The sequence below is a fragment of the Paramormyrops kingsleyae genome, chromosome 8, assembly GCF_048594095.1.
Source record: "Paramormyrops kingsleyae isolate MSU_618 chromosome 8, PKINGS_0.4, whole genome shotgun sequence".
Classification (NCBI taxonomy): domain Eukaryota; kingdom Metazoa; phylum Chordata; class Actinopteri; order Osteoglossiformes; family Mormyridae; genus Paramormyrops; species Paramormyrops kingsleyae.
Genome location: NC_132804.1, coordinates 26,932,834 through 26,954,961, shown reverse-complemented (window position 1 = coordinate 26,954,961; position 22,128 = coordinate 26,932,834). Strand labels below are relative to the sequence as shown.

Below are 22,128 nucleotides of genomic sequence, written 5' to 3'. Positions count from 1 at the left end.
CGGCTCGTTGGCCTGGGACTCCCCTGAGGCTGTCACCACCCAGACGGCCACCTGCCTGCTCGCCTGAGGTCATCACTGTCCAGACGGCTCTTGCCTGCTCACCTGCAGCCCCCTGGCCAGCTTCCCCTTGCTCACCTGTGGCCTCTCAGCCGGCTTCCCCTTGTTCACCTGCAGCCACCTCACTGGCTATGGACCCACCTGCGGCTGGTATCTCATCGTCAGAACATGCCTCTCTCCCAGCCATCTGCTCAGCCCCTGTCATGGACCCAGAGTCCAGGTCGACACCTCCTCCCTGTGGCCCCTGTCGACGTTACCAGGACCCTCAAAGAGGAGGTCATAGGGGGAGGGGTGCAGTGAGGTCCTGCGAGGAAAGGCCTGCTTCACCGCCTAGCCCCTTGCCTGGTGTATGCCTTGCTCCGGCCAGACTGCACACCTATGCCCACCGCAAGGTTACCGATGGCCTTCCAGACCCTCACCTTGCTGTTGCTACCTGATGGTCACTGCCAGCCCTGCACCTGATGTTCCAGCGGCTGCTAGCCTTTGCTCAAGCACCTCCGTCCCAGAGAAGACATTCCTCTAGACGACCTGAAGTGGGATGCTGTGGGCATTGCCCTGAGTCCTGCCTTGCGGAGCCCTGTCCCGGACCCTAGCCACATTGAGCAGGGTCCTCAAAGGGGTGACTGGCCCCGATGGATAGCCAAAAGCAGAGCAGGTCGGGTCTTTGTCTCCCAAAGAGGGAGATGGGGACACACCATCCGTGGTCATCACCCCACTTCAGGCTCCTGTCATTCAGGCCCCTCTGCACTCTCCCGCCCTGCAGGCCCTTCTAGACCCTCCTGCCTTGCAGACCCCTCAAGGCTCTCTGGTTCCAGTTCCTTCCCCAGTCTTGGCTCTTACCCTACAGGTCCCTCAGTATCCAGCAGCTCTTTCCCTGATTCCTGCCCTGATTCCTACCCTGTGAGTCCTACAGAACCCCCTGGTTGTAGCTCAGCGGTTCCCTCAACGCCACCCAGTTCTATTGACCTCTCAGCACTACCTGGTCCTAGCCCTCCAGAGCCCAGGAAGTCCCACATCCCTGAGCCGGCGCCCAGCACCTGGAGGTTCCCAAAGGAACCACCCTTCCTGACCTTGTTCCTGTTTGCTGTGCCCTGGTTTTTCCCCTCTTATCCTGTGAAGTTATTGTTTCCCCCTGGTCCATACCCTGGTTGGCTCTTGCTTGTCTCTCTGTCTCAGTCTTTGTTGTCCCTCCAGCTCTCCGCTCTGTTTGGTATGTCCTGTTTGCTATCCCTGCATTCTTTGTCTCTACCCTTTCTGTTCCATGGTCTTCAATGGGTTTTTGAATCTTGTCCTGAATGGGCATTCATCTGGTGTCCTGTGTTGTTGGGTGTGTGTGTCACCCCCTTGGTTGCCCTTGGTCCTGCCCTGGTTCGTTCAGTTCCCTTGACAGCCCTTATCCCTTTGGTGCAATGTTTCCCTGTTCAGTCTGCCTAGTCCTGTTCCTGTTCTTTTTTTTTTTGTCTCCCTAGGTCCTTGGTCCCTAGAGTCTTCCCGTCTGGTGTGCAACCCTGTCTTGTTCACCTGGTTCTGCCCCACGTCTAGGCCCCTTGTGCCTGTCCTCTCATCCGGTCCCTTGGGTCCCGTCCCTGGCCTGCACTGAGTACACACCTTTGGCCGGGGGATACTGTCATGTCCAGCCCATTCTGCCTGCCTGATCCCCTCGTTTCCCCTCGGGTGTGGCTCTAACCACGCCTGGGGCTCGTTAGTCTTACTTCCTGTTCCTGCCCTCCTGTTGACCGGTCACAGCTGCCTTGTGTTTGCTTCTTTGTTAGTCATGTATATTAGTGTCTCTCAGTCCTCTAATCCCTATTCGGTCATTGTTGTGTGAACCTGCCCTGTGTGCTCTAGCTCTAATAAACACCCAGACATGGGATCTATTGGAATACAGCCTGCATTTGGGTTGTGGCTTGTTTAGACGTCGTAACAGTTATGGGTTGTTTGTACATTGGTCATCCACACTTGGAATGTGATAAGGAAAAAATGTTTGGTTGCATATTTTGGTATCATTTTAAAAATTAAGGTATCCATCTGTGTTCTGTATCATGCTGCAGATATCGAGGATTGCGAAAAACACAGAACATTGTTCTTTTATTTTATAACAACATTTAAATAGAATTCTTTTCTGTGTAACAGGATTGGTGGCAAATAATTTTTATTCTATTCCTCAGAATCCAACATGTCCTGTTGTTGAGGCCTGACCTCAAAGCGATTTACAATGAAAATTAATTTATCGCATATAAGTGACTTTTTTAGTGAACGCCGCTTTAGCAGCTGGAAAGCGGGGCGCCTTTGTCTCCCTCCTGTTACGGGAAATGTCAGCAGCAGCCTAATGCTGTTTTTAACAGCTCTCAGTGATTTTCCAAATTATGGGACGAGATCACACTGGGTTGATGGCAGCACGCGCCATCTCCTTCAGCAGGTTTTCCATTTTAGCCCATCGAGTCTTCCATGTGTCCGTTCAGCGGCACGCACCGGGTCCCCCGCTTCAGGCGTCGATATTCACTCCACGTCGCTCAATTCACACTCTACAGTAAGTATTCACCACCGTGACGTCTCACCCCGAGAGACTATTGCTGCCAAAGCATGTGCCGTAACATTATAGATCTTTGGTGCTGATCCTGTGGACGTCTGTTATGAATGAACACGTGTGGACTTAATTATACAGATTTTTAATGTGATCCATGGGCAGGAGAGATTCATTATCCCCTTTGGTCTTCAGACAACACTGAAGAGCAGTTTAGAAAACCAAATTAATCAAAGCCGCAAACATAACAATAGACTGAATGCTCCTCTTATCATGGCGTTGAACTTAATTTTGAAACGGATTAAGCAATTAATGCTCTTTTATTAATTATACTCTGCACCCTAAACAGAGCAATTCTGTGAGCAGCTGGTTTCTTTAAAATATTCAAGGAAGATGCTTCATAAACACATGGCTAAAAATATGCCTGGTAATGCGGTGACAAGCTATCTCTGAGGCCCATTGGTATGTCTAATTGGATATTTAAATACTGTCATGCTGAAAAAACACGATATTGAAATGGTGCACATTATTACATGCAGTATTATATACTTTGTGTACACGACAGTTTTCAACTGAAAGATACTCCAAATTACGCGTTAATGTAAAATTTTATCTCTATCGCAATCATTTATTCACATTTTCCACATATAAATTTTTTTCCTAGAATTGCATCTGTAGAAATCAGGCCAGAGCGAACGTTTGCAAAACATTTTTGGGACATTTAGCGGCTGCGATGTACAGAAACGGTGTAAGTCAGCTGGAAAGCCACCCAGCCAGTTTCCATAGTGATGCGGGTGAATAGGGGATTATTGAGACGGTATGAAGAGAGGAGATTGCAGGCACCTGCTTTCCGAAAAGAGAAAAAAAAAATGGTGCAGCCACTTGAAATAGTCTCTGGAATGCGGATCTAGCTGATTACGAACCTCAGCTTTAGCTAAAATTCAGCCTAAAATTAACACTTGATTGACATTCTAGCATTTAATCCTCCGCAGTATTACTTATACAGACTGCATTTCGCAGGTATCATGGCATTGACAAGCAAATGGTGCAAGAAGAAGGTTCATTACTGGTTATAGTCATTTGTGGATATAACCTACAACACAAATACAAAATGATAGTATAATTAATTTTATATATTTATGTCTGGTATTGTTGTTATCCACTCATGCATCTTCTAACCACTTATCCTGGTCAGGATCATATTATTATTGCTGTTGTGGTTGTTCTGATGATGTCATTTAATTCATATATGAATGAAATGCCATTGAATTTTTTTTGCTGTTGTTTCTGTGTGTCCTCAGACCCCCATATTCACAAAATGTTCGCAGGAATGTACGTCACATGTTCCCCTGGTTTTTCTGAAATCCTCTGCATGTCTAAGCATTTCATCGGTTTCTGTCTCGTGCAGCCCTGAGCCACTCGTTTGTCCCAATCGGCCGTGGTTCCCGTCCCTGAGGATTTGACTTGAGAAAGTGGTCAAATTAGCCTGTAGCATGCCTAATTACCCAGACCAAATGTATATAAGTAGAAAACATCGAGCACCTGCTCAGGTAATCATAATGAGACAGTGATGAATGAAGGGTCTGCAATGCAGACCATAACCCAGAGCGCACACTCAAGAAGAGCGGAGTGGACACATTCCCTCTGGAAGAAATTAACTGTGCCGTCACTAATGGGTTCCTTATGGCATAATATAGAACTATAGACATGCCGATTTAGGTGGCAAATGAACCTTTAACTTTCTGAATAAAACACTGTAATGGGAAGGATTTTTACTCCTGCAGAACTGACTTTTTCCATTTATTAGGTGTTTAGCAGATGCTTTTTTGGGGGGAGAGCTGGGTCAGACTGTTCCTGGAGCAATTGGGGGTTAAGAGCCTTGCCCAGGGGCCCAATGGTGACATCACTCTGCCAGCCCTGGGATTTAAACCAGCGACCTTCCGATCACAGGCCAGCTTGTACAAATACTTTACTAGCTCTTAATATATAGTATAATAAAGTCTTTACGCAAATGTAAATCTTACGGTTTTTTCAGAAGTGCGATTCTACCTTGTAATCACCAATTTTAATTAATATTGAGGTTCTGATCTTCGTTATCTTGCGGGAAAAAAGTAACCAAATGAATATTATTTTAAGACTGACTTAATTTAACTTTAAAGATGAAAAAGTTTAACACTCTGTATGTTTCATTTTTAAAAGGAGATGAAGGCTAGATTTTTTTCCTGGATTTTTACGTTACCACTACTTCACTTTTTGTATCAATAAAATTAAATGCATCAAATAAAATATAAGAGTTATTTGAGAAAGAATAATTAAGAGAGATATCGGCATAGTTGATATGCGTTTTGTACAGTCACTAAGTAACTCAGTCTGTCACATAAGTCTATGTGTTAACTCCAACAGAAAAATTCAGGTGACAGAAGTCTGCTTTGCTCATTTGGCTACCTAATATCTCTATTAGCTATTTTTGGATTGAACAAATCTAAATGCAGAGCCTGATAGGAAGCTTATCTCAAAGCCCTTCTAACATTTATGAAAATGAAGGTTATCTTTGACCTAAACTCTTCCCTAGCTAGGTTTCCTCCTCTGGCCTACAGCTTTGGAATTAACAGTTAATATAGGCCTCACTGTTGACCTTGACCATTCTCCTCTGTCATGTTCTCCTCACATGAGGTAATGAAACATGCACTGAATCACTTGCATTCCTTTTGACTTCAGTTGGTTCAGTTCGGGTCCCTATCATACCACAGTCAGCAGATGTTTCTCCTTGCTGCCAGTTGGCAAACTGCAGGTCACTGACCGGTCTGTAGGAGACACCCATGCAGCAGAAACATTTATGGCTCCTGTTCCGTTTCTGCTCACTTTATTATTGGTATTATTTTCAACAAAGTAATATGGACACATAAAGAACATTAACAATCATAACGTCATACACACTATTTATGATACATTTAGCAAACAGGCAGTAGTATTTGTCATACTTCAAATAAAGGGAGAATAAGACCTTTTATTTTTTCATAAAATACTGTGTTAGATGTACAATGATTTTACCATTTTACTTATGGCCATGATTTATAATATTTATAATGCATATATATACATATATATATAATGCCGTACAAAACATCCTAAATGCTTATACCGACCATTATAATGCATTATAAAAGTATCTATAGTGCATTTTAGATGAGAGCTTCATAAAGCATTCATAATGCATAATACAAGTGACTATAATGTGTTATGCCTTTTTAACACATATTATCATGTTTATAATGCTTTATGCATTATTATTTGTTATGAATGTGTTTAAAAATTACTAAAAACATGTCCATAAGTAAAGTGTTACCTTTTTTTTGGTTTTTCATTGTAAACAGCTAAATGATCAAACTATAAGCAATTATATGCCAATAAATTTTATTTACAGACTTACTTTTAACTGAAGCTAGCACACTATTAAAACTTCCCACTGTAACATCTGAATGTCTGTTAGTTAAATTAGCAGTGTGGTGATTTCACCAAGCATCTTTCAGACCAGGACCTCAGCTACAGTGTTCTTCACCTAATTGCCTTCTGATCTGGACCTCAGCCTCGTAGTTTTTCACCAATCAGCCTTCAAGTGAGGACTCTAGCTGCAGTGATTTTCACCAATCAGCCTTCAGACCAGGACCTCAGCTATTGTGTGTTTCCCCAATCAGCCTCAGCTACACTCAGGGAAGGGCCTGAGTGGTTTTGGCCTGAAAATTTTCCAAGATAAACACACAGTCTGCATAAACCCTTAGGAAGAGATTAATGCAACTGGAATGAAAACTTGTGCAAGTCATAAATTAATAGTGCAAAATATAAAGCATTATTGGCCATCTAATTCAAATTAACCCCACAACCCATATCAGAGTACTCATTACAGTTGCTATAAAACTTAATGAAGCCCCTTTTCAAAGGCTGCTGCTGATCCTCCCCCCCCGCCACCCCACACACACAAGAAGCAAAATACAGAGAGAGAGCAGGGTGCCTGCCCTGTTGCCTAGCAACAAATCTACAGTTTATGGAACTATAGTATCTGCCTTCATGCCTGAGGCCTAACACTGTTGTATTAAATGCAACACCTCAGTCAGGAGGCAGAGCCCGGTCAATGGTGCTACCTCTTTTTCACACGTTGTGACACAGTTTATTAGGATATTACGCCTTTTCCTTCTGCATGCTCTGCGTTTACAGATACGCCACGCGTAGCGGACACGGGCGTGACGCCTCGCACGTCCTGCATAGCTGATGCTGTCCAGCTCCGAACATTCATCCGGTTAAAAATTTACAGTGGCTCCTCAAGGTTAAGTGCCTAGCCGGAATGGCACAAAAACAGCGCCCCTCCTGGGATTTGAACCCGACACCTCCTGGCGACGAGGCCACCTCCCGAATAGCCTCCACCATCTGCTGCCCCACATAATGCATACCTCTTCAGGAAAGCACGTGTGTGCGCAGAGTCCAGGGCGGGCAGCTAAGACAGCGTTCGGAGGACTGAATATCCCATAAAGCCATTAACTCCAATTGACTGTGAAGATTTTTAATACATAAGTAAATATTTAAGTAGGTAATTAAAGTTTCACAAATCACAATCTTATCAGTTATATGTATAGTAGTGTAAAAATCTAATTAGGAAAGAGTCCACGAAATAAATTATTAAGAGGAACTGGAACTCATATCTATACATGCGGTGCTGTGACAATTATGATCCCATCTTTCCACACAGTCGTCCCAAAAACTGCACACAATATATGACTGTGTTGCCATCAAGTACATGCTAATGAATACAGAATATTCTAATTGAAATATTACCTTTTCAGTGAATGATCCAGATTAGCCAGTGATTAGCCAGTTCAGGTAATGTGTGGAATGGCAACATTTCATCTGTGCCCATCATTCTTCTCCAAAATAGCGATGACTATCTAGCAGTGTCAGCATTTTTGTCAGAGAAAAGCTTTATATGTATCTATTGCATTTGCCAAATTCTCATTTCTCTTCCAGCCTATGTGCCCTAAGCCTACCATCTCACAGTATCAGCTACAAAAGAATTACTATTGTATCATCAAGAAAGACACTCACCTTTGTCTCTGAAGTCAATAAAATGTGTTTTTTTTTGTGTTTTTAAGCATTATATCTGCCTGATCAGTCAGCTCACCTGCTCCCGTAGCACCTGTCTAGTTTGTGATCTACCATGAATCCTTAGATCTGTGAAAATATAATGAACAGTAAGACAGTATCCCAAGCTAAACACCATAATCTACATATCAGGCAACAAAACATGTGACAAAGCAAAATGGGCATGACATTTTATACCAAAATGCAGTTAGTCTCATTTGGTGGATTATCCTGCATCTGTAGATAAATAGAGTAGCAGATGAACGATCATCAAGACGAAAAGATTGCAGCACATGTCTATACTCTGTAGGTAAGTACTTAGTTAAATTGAATTCAATTTCTCTTACCTCTGATATACAATAATAAAAATGAACATGTGTTAATTTGTAGAAACTCACTAGACAACCCCAATCCAATAATCTGACATTTATTCCAAATTCATTTACACACTTGCTTTAAAATGTTAACAAGGAGTCAAAACAGTATTAAAATTTCCCACTGTAACATCTAAAATTGGGCGGATTCTCCAAGAAGCTGTATTTCTGACTTATGCTGACAGAACTTTCATTTTCTCGCCCTCCTCTCCTTAAAGATGTGTAGTAATGTAATTTTCATTTAATGCTCCTTTAGTAGACGGCCTTACAAACATATACAGGTAAATATCAAATACCAAGGTCATCTTAAAAATACTACAGATTCTAAACACTGTGATACCACGGACCATCATTCCTAAACCTTACATGGCACTCTTCACTCACAGACATGTCGCCTCTGATACTCTCTGGAAGTAAATTCAGCCACAATGTCGCATTATGAATGATCAAAATGGACCCGTTTTATCCTCGTTTGGCTTTTTACATCTGGGCACGAATGATCCCACACTATGGTTAAAAATTGAATATGTAGATTGTTTGTAATTACCATGTTAATGACTCACCGCAGTGTTAATCAGTTTATTCATGAACGAAAAAAAAAATCATAGGAGAGAGAGCGGCTGCGTTTCGGTGGAAGTGGCAGCATCTGACAGATGCTTTTTTAGCATTACTAGTGTCCCACAGTAATATTTAAGTAGGCAGACCTACACTTGGGACCATAACCCATCTGTGGGGTTTCAAAAACCAGATTAAACCCACGAGCAAGCATATTTGGCTGTGGAAGACGCAAACATCGCCCCGCTCAACTTTATTTATCGGAGTATTTATTGGTAGCCTCGGCTAGCTTTGCAGTCGGGGCCTGTGCCCTTCGTCAGGTGAGCGATAGCATGTACTAACATTGAGCTTCTGCCAGAGGTGGAGGTTTCAGGTCCGGAGAGCACAAATCCACACCAAGATTTTGTTTCAACCAGCCAGCTGAGTACTCTGTGACTGTGGCTCTTTATACTCAGCTGGTTGGTTGAAACAAAATCTTGGTCTGGATTTGTACTCTGCGGACCTGAAACCTCCACCACTGGCTTCTGGGGCTATTTCACACCAGACTGGTAACATTTGGATTTGCAGAAGCATTTGAAGATAGAAAACAGATGCTTAAGTCTTTGCATTGTGCCTTTTTTGGGGGACTTTTTCATTCATAATAAGAAATGCAATTTGAATTTCTAGGAATTATTAAAAGCCAACCTTTGGGTAATATATACTGTTCGGATGCACTGTTTCAGTGATATAGGCTGTTTAAATGTAGGTATTTTACTTTGGCTTTCTCCCCCTGTTTTCCCCCTATTGAAGTGCTCCTGAGTAGCTTTGCTATCGCCCAGCAACAGGCACGCCAGTTTGTCTTGAGCCTTTTCACGGAGAGCGGAAACTGGGCATTGAGCACCTTCTGGAGAACTGGCAGTGGCGTACCTGACTGCCCTGCAAATGAAGGGTGACCACATTCTGCGCCTTCAAGTGACACATAAATAGTTCAGAAACCAAAGCTCTGTTTTTTTTTTTTCCTTAGGAAGAAGACAGAATTTGGCTCTCAGTAGCTCAAGCCTCCTTGTCGTGCAATATTCCCATACTGCTGTTTAGTGGGCTGCAATGAAATCATCCCACGGCAGAGTTAAGAGGTTCTGATGTACTGTACCACTGCAAGCGCCATTGCAACTCGCTCTCCTCACATTTCACTGCCCCGTTTATGAAAATAGTACAGGTTTAGCTGGGCAGAAAGTAGAAAGATGCAGTAGAAACTTCTTTGGTTGAATATGCATAAAACTGGATCTTGCCTATTTCGTCAGTCCTCAGCTATTTCAGTAGTGCTAACCTTTGTGACAGAGAAGCTGTTCAGCTCAGATTTACAGCTCAAAGTACAGGTGACACTGCTATGTACGTGTTAAACTCAGGTGGAAAAGCTAGGAACAGCAAACGAAAAAAAAAAGCGAAAGATTTTTGTTCGGATTACGGTGATTTTTGGTTGTCTTCATGCAATCTCCATTCTCTGTTGCCGTGACCATTGAATAACAAATGCACTTCTGTTGCAGGTCTGTTGCTTAACACACAATTAAGTGTGACAGTACAATAAAGACAGGCTTCGACTACACTCAAGCTTTGAGGTATAACTTCTGCCAGTGTTTATCTAGCATTATTTTCTCACTGTTCCAACAGCATGTTAGCCAGAATCGGTTTGGTTGCTAGCCACTTGTAAATGCTAAAAAAACATTTTCCATCCCGTGCTATATCTACAGAGCTGGAAAATGTTGCACTGCTGGTCTTTGATCCATCAGGATGAATAATGTATCATATCTGATTGCTAACTGGGAGCCCCGCTCTGCAATTTCCAGCTTATGCAATCGCGAGTTGCGGCACTCAGTTGACTAGTCATATGCGCCACCGACAACTGCCAGGGGCTCACTGCAGGTCCACGGGCACGTGGCACGTCCGACACTCCATGCCCCCAGGGAGAGTAAAGCAGATGGGAGCTTAAATGCTAAATTTCATTTTGTATCATTTAGTAGGTTAGTTCACCCCTCATTGGTTCACCATCTGCTGTCATTCCATCCTCTTACTCCACATGCCTTCAGATGATCCCGGCTATGAAAACTTTTATCCATTAAGGCTTTTTTTTCCCCTCTTCCCACAAGCCTGATTAGAATTTACTGATTGCACTTTGCATCACGAATGAACCTTGCTGCCAGACTTCCATCATGATCCATGACAGCCAGCCAGCAAGACATTTCTGTCACTGGTAGAAGGTAGGTAGGAGAAATATGTTTAGCAATTCACAGTTAAGGAATTAAGATAACATAAAGAACACATGTCAAGTGAACATTATGCTATCTTAAGGAGCTTGTGCCCATGTATCACAGAGAAGACTCCAGAAAACAGAGGTTAGTTTAGATCTGATTGTTCCACATGTTTTAGCATCAAGAAATCTACGTGTGACGGACATTTTACACACAGTGAAGCCCCAGCCTTCAGCTTAAGGTCGAAGTGCAGCACTCTTTAGCATTCTCTGGATCTCACTGTTGTTTTTTTGCAGCAGTTCATTTTCAGGATGACATCCAAACCTGCTGTATGGACCTTCCTTGTCTAATCCCCCAGTGAGAAGCTATTAATTTATCTCAATATAGAATTTCAGTTCTAAAGTGTGTTCATTTAACTTCGTTCACAAGGACGTTTTATTTCTGCAGACAGCAAGCTAAGAAGCTTATGGCTGCAGTTTTCAATTTATCTCACACCCTCAGACTTCACTTATTGACAGGCTCACTTATCACGTTTCACCAGGAACAAGAGCACGATTGGCATCGCCCCGGCATCTGCCAGCTTGCAATTGTTGATTTTTGTGCAGAAAATTAGGCAAAGGTTTCCTCCAGAAAACCCTATTCTCTGCGGTCCGTTGTTTCTTGATGCATTTTCAACAAAGGGTGAACTGTGCTCTGTGTGTGTGTGTGTGTGTGTGTGTGTGTGTTTGTCCCCATGCCTTGTTTTTTTGGTGGGGAGGGGGGAGGATGGGATACAGGCAACAGAACACAATACTTCTTGAACTAAAGGACATTATACATATATCCTTACATAGTTTTCATTTCCTAAATATAATTAGACATATTTAATTGTATTTATATTATTGTTTGTTGCTTTTACTAATGGCGAGTAATTGATTATAATACGCGAGATACAGTGTACAGGGCTACTCCCTGGTTTTATTCGAAGTTTGGTCCATATTGTGCCCTGTTATAATACAGAGGATGTGGACAGCAGGAAAACTTTATGATATTTGGCCCAAGCAGCTTAGTGATGTATTAATTCATATTGCATACAGTATCCCCCGACTGTAAGTGGCCTCAATCAATCACCCGGAAAAAAAAACACACAAATAGGTGAAAAAACCAAGCCATATAAAAACCCCAAGACAGCAAGATGCTCCAGTCTCAAACCCACAAGGATCTCAGTGGTGGAAATGTTGTACACGGGGAGGGTCGACTTTCAGATGACATTGACGCTATGTAGATGAGAGTGGGGATTTGTGCTGCATGTAGCGTCTCTGCTTGTTGATGTTAGGCGGCTGCACAAGGCGAAGCGGCTCCTTCCTGCCGTGTTTCCTCCCCCTTCCTTCAGCACCACACACTTTGGACAGCACCGCCGAAGGAGGCATTTGCTCACCATTTCCCTCAGGATAGCGGATTTTTGCTGGAAAGAACTTTCTTTTATTAGCTCTGGAGAAACTAAAAAGCGTGTAACTTCAATAGGGATCTACGAATGCTTCTGTCGCCAAAAATTTTGACAGACGCCAATTAATACTGTGAGTAGCCTGCATTGTTTTCTTTAGAAGAAAGGATCGCACTTTCACGGCAACTGATAATGGTTTTATCAAAAACCGCTCCACTGACTACCTATACTACTATGACTACTTTGAGATTTATTATTTAACCATCTACTGATCAAGCCCAAGTAGTAATAATTGTCTGTTTTAACTGGCAATGCAACGTGTACGGAATAAACGTGAACCGAAAATGAGATTACACTTTATGTTTAGCGAATATTTATCAAATCCAAGCGAGAAGGAGTGGGTGTGCGATTAGTATATTGCAACACAAATGAGTTCGTTAAATGTGGCTAAATGCATTTGTGTGCAGAGGGTAATACAGGACTCCGCGCAAAGGATTTGTGCGCCAGTTTTGTTTTCGAGACTTTGGCTGTTTTGAGTAAGAATGCATCGGGACCTTCTTTATGCATTTTCAGAAAAAAATTTCATGTTCAAAAACTTAACGATTAAATGGGAATAACGTGTTTATTTTAAAAGCTTTAAATGATTTGTGATTATGTTAATGTGAATTAGATTAAAACATAGACAACAACGCTTTTCGTAAGTAATTCTAATAAATTGTTTGCTTTAGGCTATAATAAACCTGTTTTAGTTGCGCTTCGTTTCAAAATAAATCACGTTTAATTCCTAATCTACATAGCACAATAACTATTAATTGCCGAATTGCCCGTTTAAGTTTGCTGCTTGGCAATACATATATAACACTAACACGTACCTGGATACGTTGGTGCGAAATTTGGTGAAATGAGTTTTGACCCAGCAATTAATTATATTATTAATCAAGCATCACTAACATTTTATCTTAATTTCAATATCTTTTTCTTACGTATTTGTATAATAGTTGGTGCTGTTTATCAACATCTGTGCGCTTGGAGCGTATTTGCCATGCAGGGAATGACAGATGCGCTTGTTTCTGCTCTCAGGTTTGCCATCGTCAGTGTCAGCCGGACCAGCCCCGTCTTCCGTTTCACCCCCGGCGATTGGTCCCAGAACCGCGAAGCTGCTGTCTACGTGGACCGGTGCTGAACTCTCCCGTCCGCCCGTCAGGACCAGCGCAAAAGCCAGAGACATGGCGACAAATGGCACTAAAGCTTCGGATGGACATGTCCTCACAGAAGTGAACGAAGCGCCCACTACAAACGACAAACCCAAAACCTTAGTGGTTAAAGTTCAGAAGAAGAAGGATATACCAGACAGAGAAACGTGGGGTGGGAAATTTGACTTTCTCCTGTCCTGTGTTGGGTACGCTATTGGACTGGGCAATGTCTGGAGATTCCCTTATCTGTGTGGGAAAAACGGTGGAGGTAAACGACATTCATTGGCATTTTGCACTTCTTAGAAGAAAAAGGACTTTGAAAACGTCTAATGCGAACATTTAGCCCTACACGATGGCCGAAAATGAGTTCCCCCCCCCCATTAATTCTGCTTTCCAGTTCGCAAAAACCGCACACTTGCGCTTCGACACCTTTGCACTTCAGTCATGCTTCTCAATTTTTTTTGCAAATGGATTATTAGGGTACATGTTGTGTGTATGAGAATGATGCATTTTCCCCCCATACTTATCTCCATATTTCCGCTTTTTACTTCCTGTCTAGGGGCCTTCTTGATTCCCTATTTTTTGACCCTGATATTTGCCGGAGTCCCCCTGTTTCTCCTTGAATGCTCCCTTGGTCAGTACACATCCATTGGCGGCCTTGGAGTCTGGAAACTCGCCCCCATGTTCAAAGGTATTGACCCTGCGATTTCGACGGAAAGGCACGTTATTCAGATGTGCGGCATGACAGTGGATTATTTTGCAATCAAATGTATTAACGTTCACATTTATACAAAAACATACATGTATTTTTTATTGGAATATGTTTTATATAGACAAAATTTAGCAAACCGCGACCCTCAAGAGGAGTTGATTATTGGGAGACACTTTACATGTCGGCGCAGTTATTTCGCCAAATATCTGTTGCGTCAATTTGCATTTTTCTAATGCTTTTTTTATTTTATTTGCATACCTGTAGGTGTTGGCCTGGCTGCTGCCGTGCTTTCTTTCTGGCTAAATATTTACTACATTGTAATTATTGCCTGGGCAATTTACTACCTGTATAACTCTTTCACCACAGTAAGTATCTCCAAAATAATGATCCTTCAAAAAAAAAAAAAAATCACACCATTGCTTTCCAAAAGAAAGAGGGGAAATTTCATTGTAAAATACGGCATTTTCCAAAGCATGAAAATGAAAGAAGGAAAAAAATCCATTATCCTATCATTTTGTAGGATCTGCCATGGAAATCATGTAACAATCCTTGGAATACTGACAGATGTTACTCAAACTACAGCATTGTAAACACCACCAATCTTACCAGTGCCGTTGTGGAATTTTGGGAGTAAGCTATTGTTTTTTTTTCTCATTGACATCTGCATTAATATGGCATTATACATTATGCATGTTTATATTATAGAGCCTAATCTATATACTCGGGTGAGGGTGTAATCTGTTATTACATTCATACCAGACGCAACGTTCACCAGCTGACTGACGGGCTGGAGAAGCCCGGACACATTCGACTGCCCCTCGCGATAACGCTGGCAATCGCGTGGGTTCTGGTTTACTTCTGTATCTGGAAGGGTGTTAGCTGGACCGGAAAGGTAAGTGTTTTTTTTTTTTTTTAAGCATCAGTCATCTATTTCCCTTTGTAATTTATCCTTCAAAGCAGTACATGTGAATATTAATGACTAATAATGATGAAAAATGGTTTAAATATGTAAAATGCATGTCTGCAGTGGTTGGCAAAAAAAAAAATATGGTACATCCTCAAGTTTAAAATGCATTTGTGAGCTATATTTGGCTTAAATAAACATATTTTAAGTGCTAGATTTTCACAGCCTCTAAATCATCTCCTACACACTATTTCCATTGTCAGACCTCACATAAATAACTGACTCAGTAGTAAGAGGCCACATTATAAATCAGTCAATTAATTGATTGCCCACTCATCTGTCTGACAATCTGAAGGTCAGATCATTATTTCAGTATTTTCAGATTTTATACCTATATATTTTTTCTGTTTTATATATAGATATAGATATATTTTTCTTCTTCTAAATGCAGCTGCAGTCTACAGTATTCACGTGATACCAAGCAGTGTGTTTTCCTTGGTTGACTCACGGTTCAGCCTCGCTGTTTCCTAGGTTGTGTACTTCTCAGCCACCTACCCCTATTTCATGCTATTCATCTTGTTCATCCGTGGCATCACCCTACCCGGAGCTAAAGACGGCATCTTATTCTACATCACGCCCGAATTCAGCAAGCTGAAAGAGTCTGAGGTAGCACTCGCTCCGACGCCCAGCCCCGACCCGACACCCCATGTACTGTTTCCCACGGTAAATGACTGCCTTCCGTCCCTAGGTGTGGCTGGACGCGGCGACACAAATCTTCTTCTCATATGGTTTGGGCCTCGGGTCGCTCATTGCACTGGGGAGCTACAATACTTTCAATAACAATGTATACAGGTACAGTCACGTCATTCTCACACGTTTGATGCTATATGCAATATTCACCCCTCTGGATTTCACATTAGCTACCTTTCGTCACACATTTGGGGTTTTGAGAAGTTTCTTACTGCACTTGCACTGTAGATGGATCCCATGGAAACAGCATAAAATCTAAAGGCTCCCTCCAAGCCTTCACGACATGCAGGGCGGAGTTTTTATTCCGATTTTTATTTTATTGAGGTTTTTTACAAACGAGAGAAACGTTGAGGTGACCCTCGCAATACTCGTCTCACAGGGACTCCATCATCGTCTGCTGCATCAACTCGTTCACCAGTATGTTCGCTGGCTTCGTGATCTTCTCCATCGTCGGCTTCATGGCACACGTCACCAAAAGGCCCATAGCCGACGTGGCTGCGTCAGGTACCTGCCTTTCTCTCAAGATTCCTGCGTCCTGCAGCTGAATACTGAACTCTGCTGCATAGAATCTATGAATAAACGCTACATATTACAATATGTTCACTAAAGCTTCATTAAAACCTGCTTTTGTGTGTTTTAAGGTCCAGGCCTGGCTTTCTTGGCCTACCCTGAAGCCGTGACACAGTTGCCAATTTCACCACTCTGGGCAATTCTGTTTTTCTCCATGTTGCTAATGCTTGGAATTGACAGTCAGGTAAAAACAATTGCTAAAATTAATTTGGGGAAAAAAACAGTTATGTTTTAGTCCACATTTGATTTATTGGTATCTTCAGCATAGAATTTTTAGGTATAATTAATTGAGCATTGTAAAAGAGGGCTAATATTGGGAGACAAAATGAGAGCGGGTAAGGAAATTCAAGTTTAAAAATTAAAAATTAAATTAAAATTTATGAAATTAAACAAGCATGACATGATGAAATATTTCGGATGACGACTGTTGTAGCCAGTTTTAATGAGAAATGTGTTATAGTAAGACACAGAGAATGATTCTGATGTATAACAGCACACAGCTTAACATGGATACAGAATTTTGAACAACAGAACAATCTATGATCAACAGAAATGTTTATAGATTTTTGTAATGGAAATACAGCCCTGGAGATTTTGGTATCACGGTGACAAATGCTTATCATTTTTTTTGTAGGACTAAGAAGGGTACTATGTAGATAAAGAATTCTTTTATGTAATGGTTGATATACTGTAAATAACTGTTTTGGACTGTGGTTTTCTCTGCCTTAACAACGCAGTTCTGCACGGTAGAGGGCTTCATCACCGCTTTAGTGGACGAGTTCCCGAGACTGCTGCGAGGAAGAAGAGAGCTCTTCATCGCAGTGGTCTGCCTGGTGTCGTATTTGATCGGCCTTTCCAACATCACGCAGGTGAACGCCGGCAGCCATTTTGCGCCGCGTTGTGCCATTTCAATTCCATTCGGTCACATGACAGCATTCGAGTGCATCACGGCGCCTCCATTATTGCGCAAAATTGAAAATCAGATTCTCTGCTGATAGCCCCGTAAGGCGCATCGCAGCGCACGCTTTCCGCATGGCTGAGCCCATCTTTGAAGACCATTATCTCTGCTGGTGAGCCATTTACAGGCGTAACGATTAACTATGTGACTATAACGTCAACATAAACCACAAAGAAAATGGCGGTATAGTTAAGGTAGTATGCTTATCATGATGCTTATTATTCGGGATTTGTGGTGGCGTTTTTTTTTTTTAATCCTTTTCTTGATTTCTCATTGTAACAAACAAAAGAATGAGCAGTACTGAAACAGATAAGATAAGATAAGATAAGGGTTACGTGATATGATTTGTTGAATCTAAGAGGAATTCTAATGTGCGCTTTTCACTGAAGAACTTGCTCCAGTTGTATTCCAGCTGTTTGAGGTGATATTTAAGGTTTGAATTGTAAGCCAGCTTCTCTGTTTCATGTTGTGACTTTCATGTTGTGACCAGGGTGGTCTCTACGTCTTCAAACTCTTTGATTACTACTCCGCCAGTGGAATGTGTCTCCTGTTCCTGGTCTTCTTCGAGTGCATCTCCATATCCTGGTTTTACGGTACGCTGTTCAATGCATCTAGGCTTCAAATTGTTTATGAAGTAAACAAGAAAAACAGAGATGTTAACAATACTAAAAATGTATTTGAAGTCAAAGCTGCAATAATACACTCAGGTGATTACTCATTTTTTCTTTAAGCCCAAGATGTAAACTGCAATATGACCTGTAATTCCAGATAAAATCAGCTGCATAGATTGTATATAAATCACAGTTTCATAACACCAAAGGAAGATCACTAACCCAGTTGGATAAAAAGAAAATAGGAGGCATTAATCATCTTTTAAACAGTTAAACCCATATAAGACTTTTACTGTAACGATCTGGAGCATGTTTATGTCAGCTGGTTTCAAGCAGGAAATGATGTCGTAGCAGATCGCTAAGCGATTATACCCTATGAAGAGAACAGCAGGAGCTATGTAATAACATACTGTTTTACTGCTGATACGGTCTCATACTGTCTATCATAAATAAAGCGATTAGAGCTGTGAAGAAAGAATCCTTGCAAGTATGCTACCACTTTAGCATGAATCCGGTACATTACTTGAACTAATTCAGACGAAACAAAGCTACTTGTGACTTTTATGATCTTATACTTATCAGGAAAATTCTAAGACAAATTAGTTCATAACTGTATTTTAACTAAAATGAAATAATCATATAACCATGTAATATTAACTAATTACGCATATATAGTGTATTTTTCTTTGCCTTTTTGAAAGTATGTTGATAATCAATAACTTTGCATCATTTTTGAACCATTCAAAAATACAGCTTTATGTAATAATGTATATTTAAATGTTTATTAATGTAAGTGTTTATCTGGGAAGTGAAGATTATTATATGTGCGGGAGTATAGTGGTTTTTAATCAGATGAGATAGCTTAACAATGGACGTAAATGCTCTCTCCTGAGTTTTCTCCAATCAATGTTAATCACATTATTACTTTGACAAAATACAACGCATTTAAAATATATAACAAATATGTTTCCAGGAGTTCTGCTTTATCTTTTTTAGCAGCAGTGGCATGAACTTTGTGATGTGTTTGAATGGTGCCTTAGTGTTGCACGAAATGTGATATTGCCACATGAAGTACATGCTACGCTTGGTTGGCTGTCAGTGCACTGCGATTTGTATTACAGACAGCCATGTGACTCATACACTTCCTGTTCCTGTCAGGTGTCAATAAGTTCTATGATAACATCAAAGAGATGATTGGATACAAGCCGTGCCTGTGGTGGAAGCTCTGCTGGGTGGTCTTCACCCCTCTCATTGTTGCTGTGGGTATACGTGTGTTCCAAACACTGCTGCCATTTGCAGTTATAGAATGACAGTGTGCATGTGCCTGTTTGTTTGTGACATCACATCCTGTTTGCATTGTGTCACCTTCATTCTGATTTTCTGCCTGCCTTCTAGGGTGTGTTCCTCTTCAGCGCCGTTCAGATGGTTCCCCTCACCTTGAACAACTACGTGTTCCCAGGCTGGGGTCAGGGTGTGGGTTGGTGCATGGCCTTGTCCTCTATGATCCTCATACCCGGATATATGGGCTACATGTTCCTAACACTGAAGGGATCCTACAAAGAGGTAGCGTCTGATTTTTTATTTGGCTTTGGCCGTATGGCATGGAAGATGAGAAGCCTCGTATTCCCCAAACTGAAGTCCGAGATTTTAACATTGATTAATTATCCGGCCATGTTAAACAGTGCAGTGGCTGTAATGCCTTAGAAGGCAAGCATGCAAACATCAAAGGTGAAAAAGCCATTTTAATATAGATTAAACAATAACCATATTATATTACTAAGAATACTTAGAATCTGAGAAGACACAGAAGGTGGTGTCACTGTACATGCTACCATATGTTTCAGGTATTAATGTTGCCAGTTGTCTGAAATTTATTAGGGAATAGAAATGGAGCAGTCAGCAGTGGAGTTAAGCTGCTGTGTCTGTGTGCTTACAGCGTCTCCGGATAATGATCCAGCCCACGGCAGTCGTGAAATCCCAGGAGAACGGGCCAGAACAGCAGCCAGAGAACCCCAATCCGACCAGCGAGGAGGCTTATATCTAACCCCTGGTTCAAAAGGCCAACTTTCATGCAGAAAATGTAATCATGGTTGAACATGATCAAGGACTTCCATGTCTAATATATAATCACCTACCTCCAGGGGCAAAATGTGACCAACCTGATTACAATTTTATGAAGTTTATTTTTCATATGTTAAAAAAACCAGGCAAATACCCAGCAAAGTCCTAGTGATAGTTTGTATCTCATATGCAAAAGACAAGTCTTTCTAAAATGAAATAACAACCACAAGGTTTTAATTTGATTTAAATCTGGAGTCCTAATGTGTGTCAACACTTCCACGCTAACTAAATATTTAAATGTAATTAAGCTATTAAAAATAATATAGTGAAAAAAAACTTTTAGAATAGATTGTTTGATTGTATTCTAAAGAAATACAGAACGATTATATTAATACAATATTAAATGCAATGTAAAAATTGCATAGAGGAACTGAAGAATATTAAGCAATGATAATTACGGGAATGTGCAACAGGTGAGGCCAAATTATTATTCCAAGACAATAAGTATTTTTATTATTACTATTTTTTTTAAGTCCTCGGGCATCTATTATTAAGATGAAGGCCAGTGTGAAATTGCGATTATGGGAACAGTTGGGGTGGTGAAGTACCTGTCACAAAATCAGATTAATATCAACACAGACTGTTACAATTTAATCTTTATTTTCTAAAGAAAAAAGTGACTTTGTATGTGACTTAAAGTTTTTTTAGAATTATTTTTAAGATGTTTTCTACGTAAAAGTTCATGTGAAGGACCAAAATCATACTGATGTGAACATATCTAGCTACGCTGAATCGGATGCTACTCCACGTTACTGTGACACACAGGGTCGAAAGTTACGACCCAGGCAGTGACGCTCCACCCTTTTTGTTCAGTTAATCTTTTCATTACCCGCTATTGTGCCATTCCTCAGGAACAGAGGGAAACGTGACCAAAAGCTCTAAAATGAAACGAGAAAAAGAGAAATTACATTGCGCACGCCTTCAGCTAATAATTTATCGTTTATTTGAAACAATGTTCTGTTTGTGTGAGTGGGCAGGTTTTGAGTAGTGTGGCTTAAGCTCCTTAGATAGACCAGCAAGCAGCAAATGGCAGATTTTACAGAAATTATATTCTGTTTTTAATTTTATAGAATAGTTTGGCAATAAACGTTAATACATACACACACACACACATACAATAACATAAATATAGACACACATGGACACGTTTGCTCGCACGCATTAATGTATAGAGGGCAACAATTGATTTATTTTCCCAGTTTATTTAATTCACCAGTTAAAAGCACAAAGCTTTAATTCCACAAATTCTTGCCATTGTATTCAAATAAGGACAATGCTAGTTTGCTTCAATGGCAGCTACAAGTGACAGGGATCTGGATAAATTAGTAATTTTATTCTCTACAAAGATATATAACTAAAATGTGCAATGAATAAACGTTCTGTGAATTTTGTAAAAAATAAAAAAAATACTATACAATGTTTTCTCTCTTAAACAATGTTATAAAACTGTACTGTGTAAAACATGTAACTGTGAACGTCAGTATGACTCTGAAGTTTTTGTCTTCATGTTGATAAATCTTATTATTTGCTGTTTTCTGCAATAATATGATCTCAGAAACTTAAGCACATATCTTTCTGAAATGTAAAAAAAAGAGAAACTAATAACAATAGTAATAATGACAATAGAGACTATGTCTAGGTAAAGAATATTGTTTTGTATATTTCTAACTGTTTCATTGACCTAATGTACAATACTCTATGTAAAGATATAATACATGTCTTTAGATGGTGTCATAAGAAAAGCATGAATGCTATATATGTTATCTGAAAACAAATAAAGAGATATAGATTATGCTGTTTTCTGTCTCATGAAACTTATAGACCTTTGAGTGCATTTGGATTTGTTTTTAGGTTATTTGGACACATTAAGAATTATGAAATGGGAAACCATATTTTTTTTGTGCAGAGTGGACTCTTTTTCCTCGTATGATCGTAATTGGAAAACAACGTAACGCGGTTTCTTTAGCGCATAACAAAAGACTGATTAAATGAATTGAAATTACCTTACAGCAAAAGTTGGT

General features: G+C 40.8%; 1 protein-coding gene across 1 annotated transcript; it reads left to right on the top strand.

The window, feature by feature from the left end:
- Positions 1–12,041: 12,041 nt before the first annotated feature.
- slc6a1b (solute carrier family 6 member 1b) lies at positions 12,042–21,899 on the top strand. Its single transcript, XM_023799662.2, has 15 exons — positions 12,042–12,421; positions 13,369–13,749; positions 14,041–14,172; positions 14,458–14,558; positions 14,714–14,823; positions 14,953–15,085; positions 15,629–15,763; positions 15,846–15,949; positions 16,227–16,351; positions 16,489–16,601; positions 17,155–17,286; positions 17,866–17,968; positions 19,145–19,245; positions 19,382–19,549; positions 19,923–21,899. Exons 2-15 carry the CDS (start codon positions 13,515–13,517, stop codon positions 20,028–20,030), a joined length of 1,800 nt encoding a protein of 599 aa, XP_023655430.1. The 5' UTR covers positions 12,042–12,421; positions 13,369–13,514; the 3' UTR covers positions 20,031–21,899.
- Positions 21,900–22,128: the final 229 nt, after the last annotated feature.

Bases quoted from the DNA above. Each gene is read 5' to 3' on its own strand.
- slc6a1b (XM_023799662.2), top strand. From the start codon at position 13,515: ATGGCGACAAATGGCACTAAAGCTTCGGATGGACATGTCCTCACAGAA. The intron at 14,559-14,713 runs GTAAGTATCTCC...ATCATTTTGTAG, and splicing joins TGTATAACTCTTTCACCACA to GATCTGCCATGGAAATCATG. The intron at 19,246-19,381 runs GTGGGTATACGT...CCTGCCTTCTAG, and splicing joins TCACCCCTCTCATTGTTGCT to GGTGTGTTCCTCTTCAGCGC.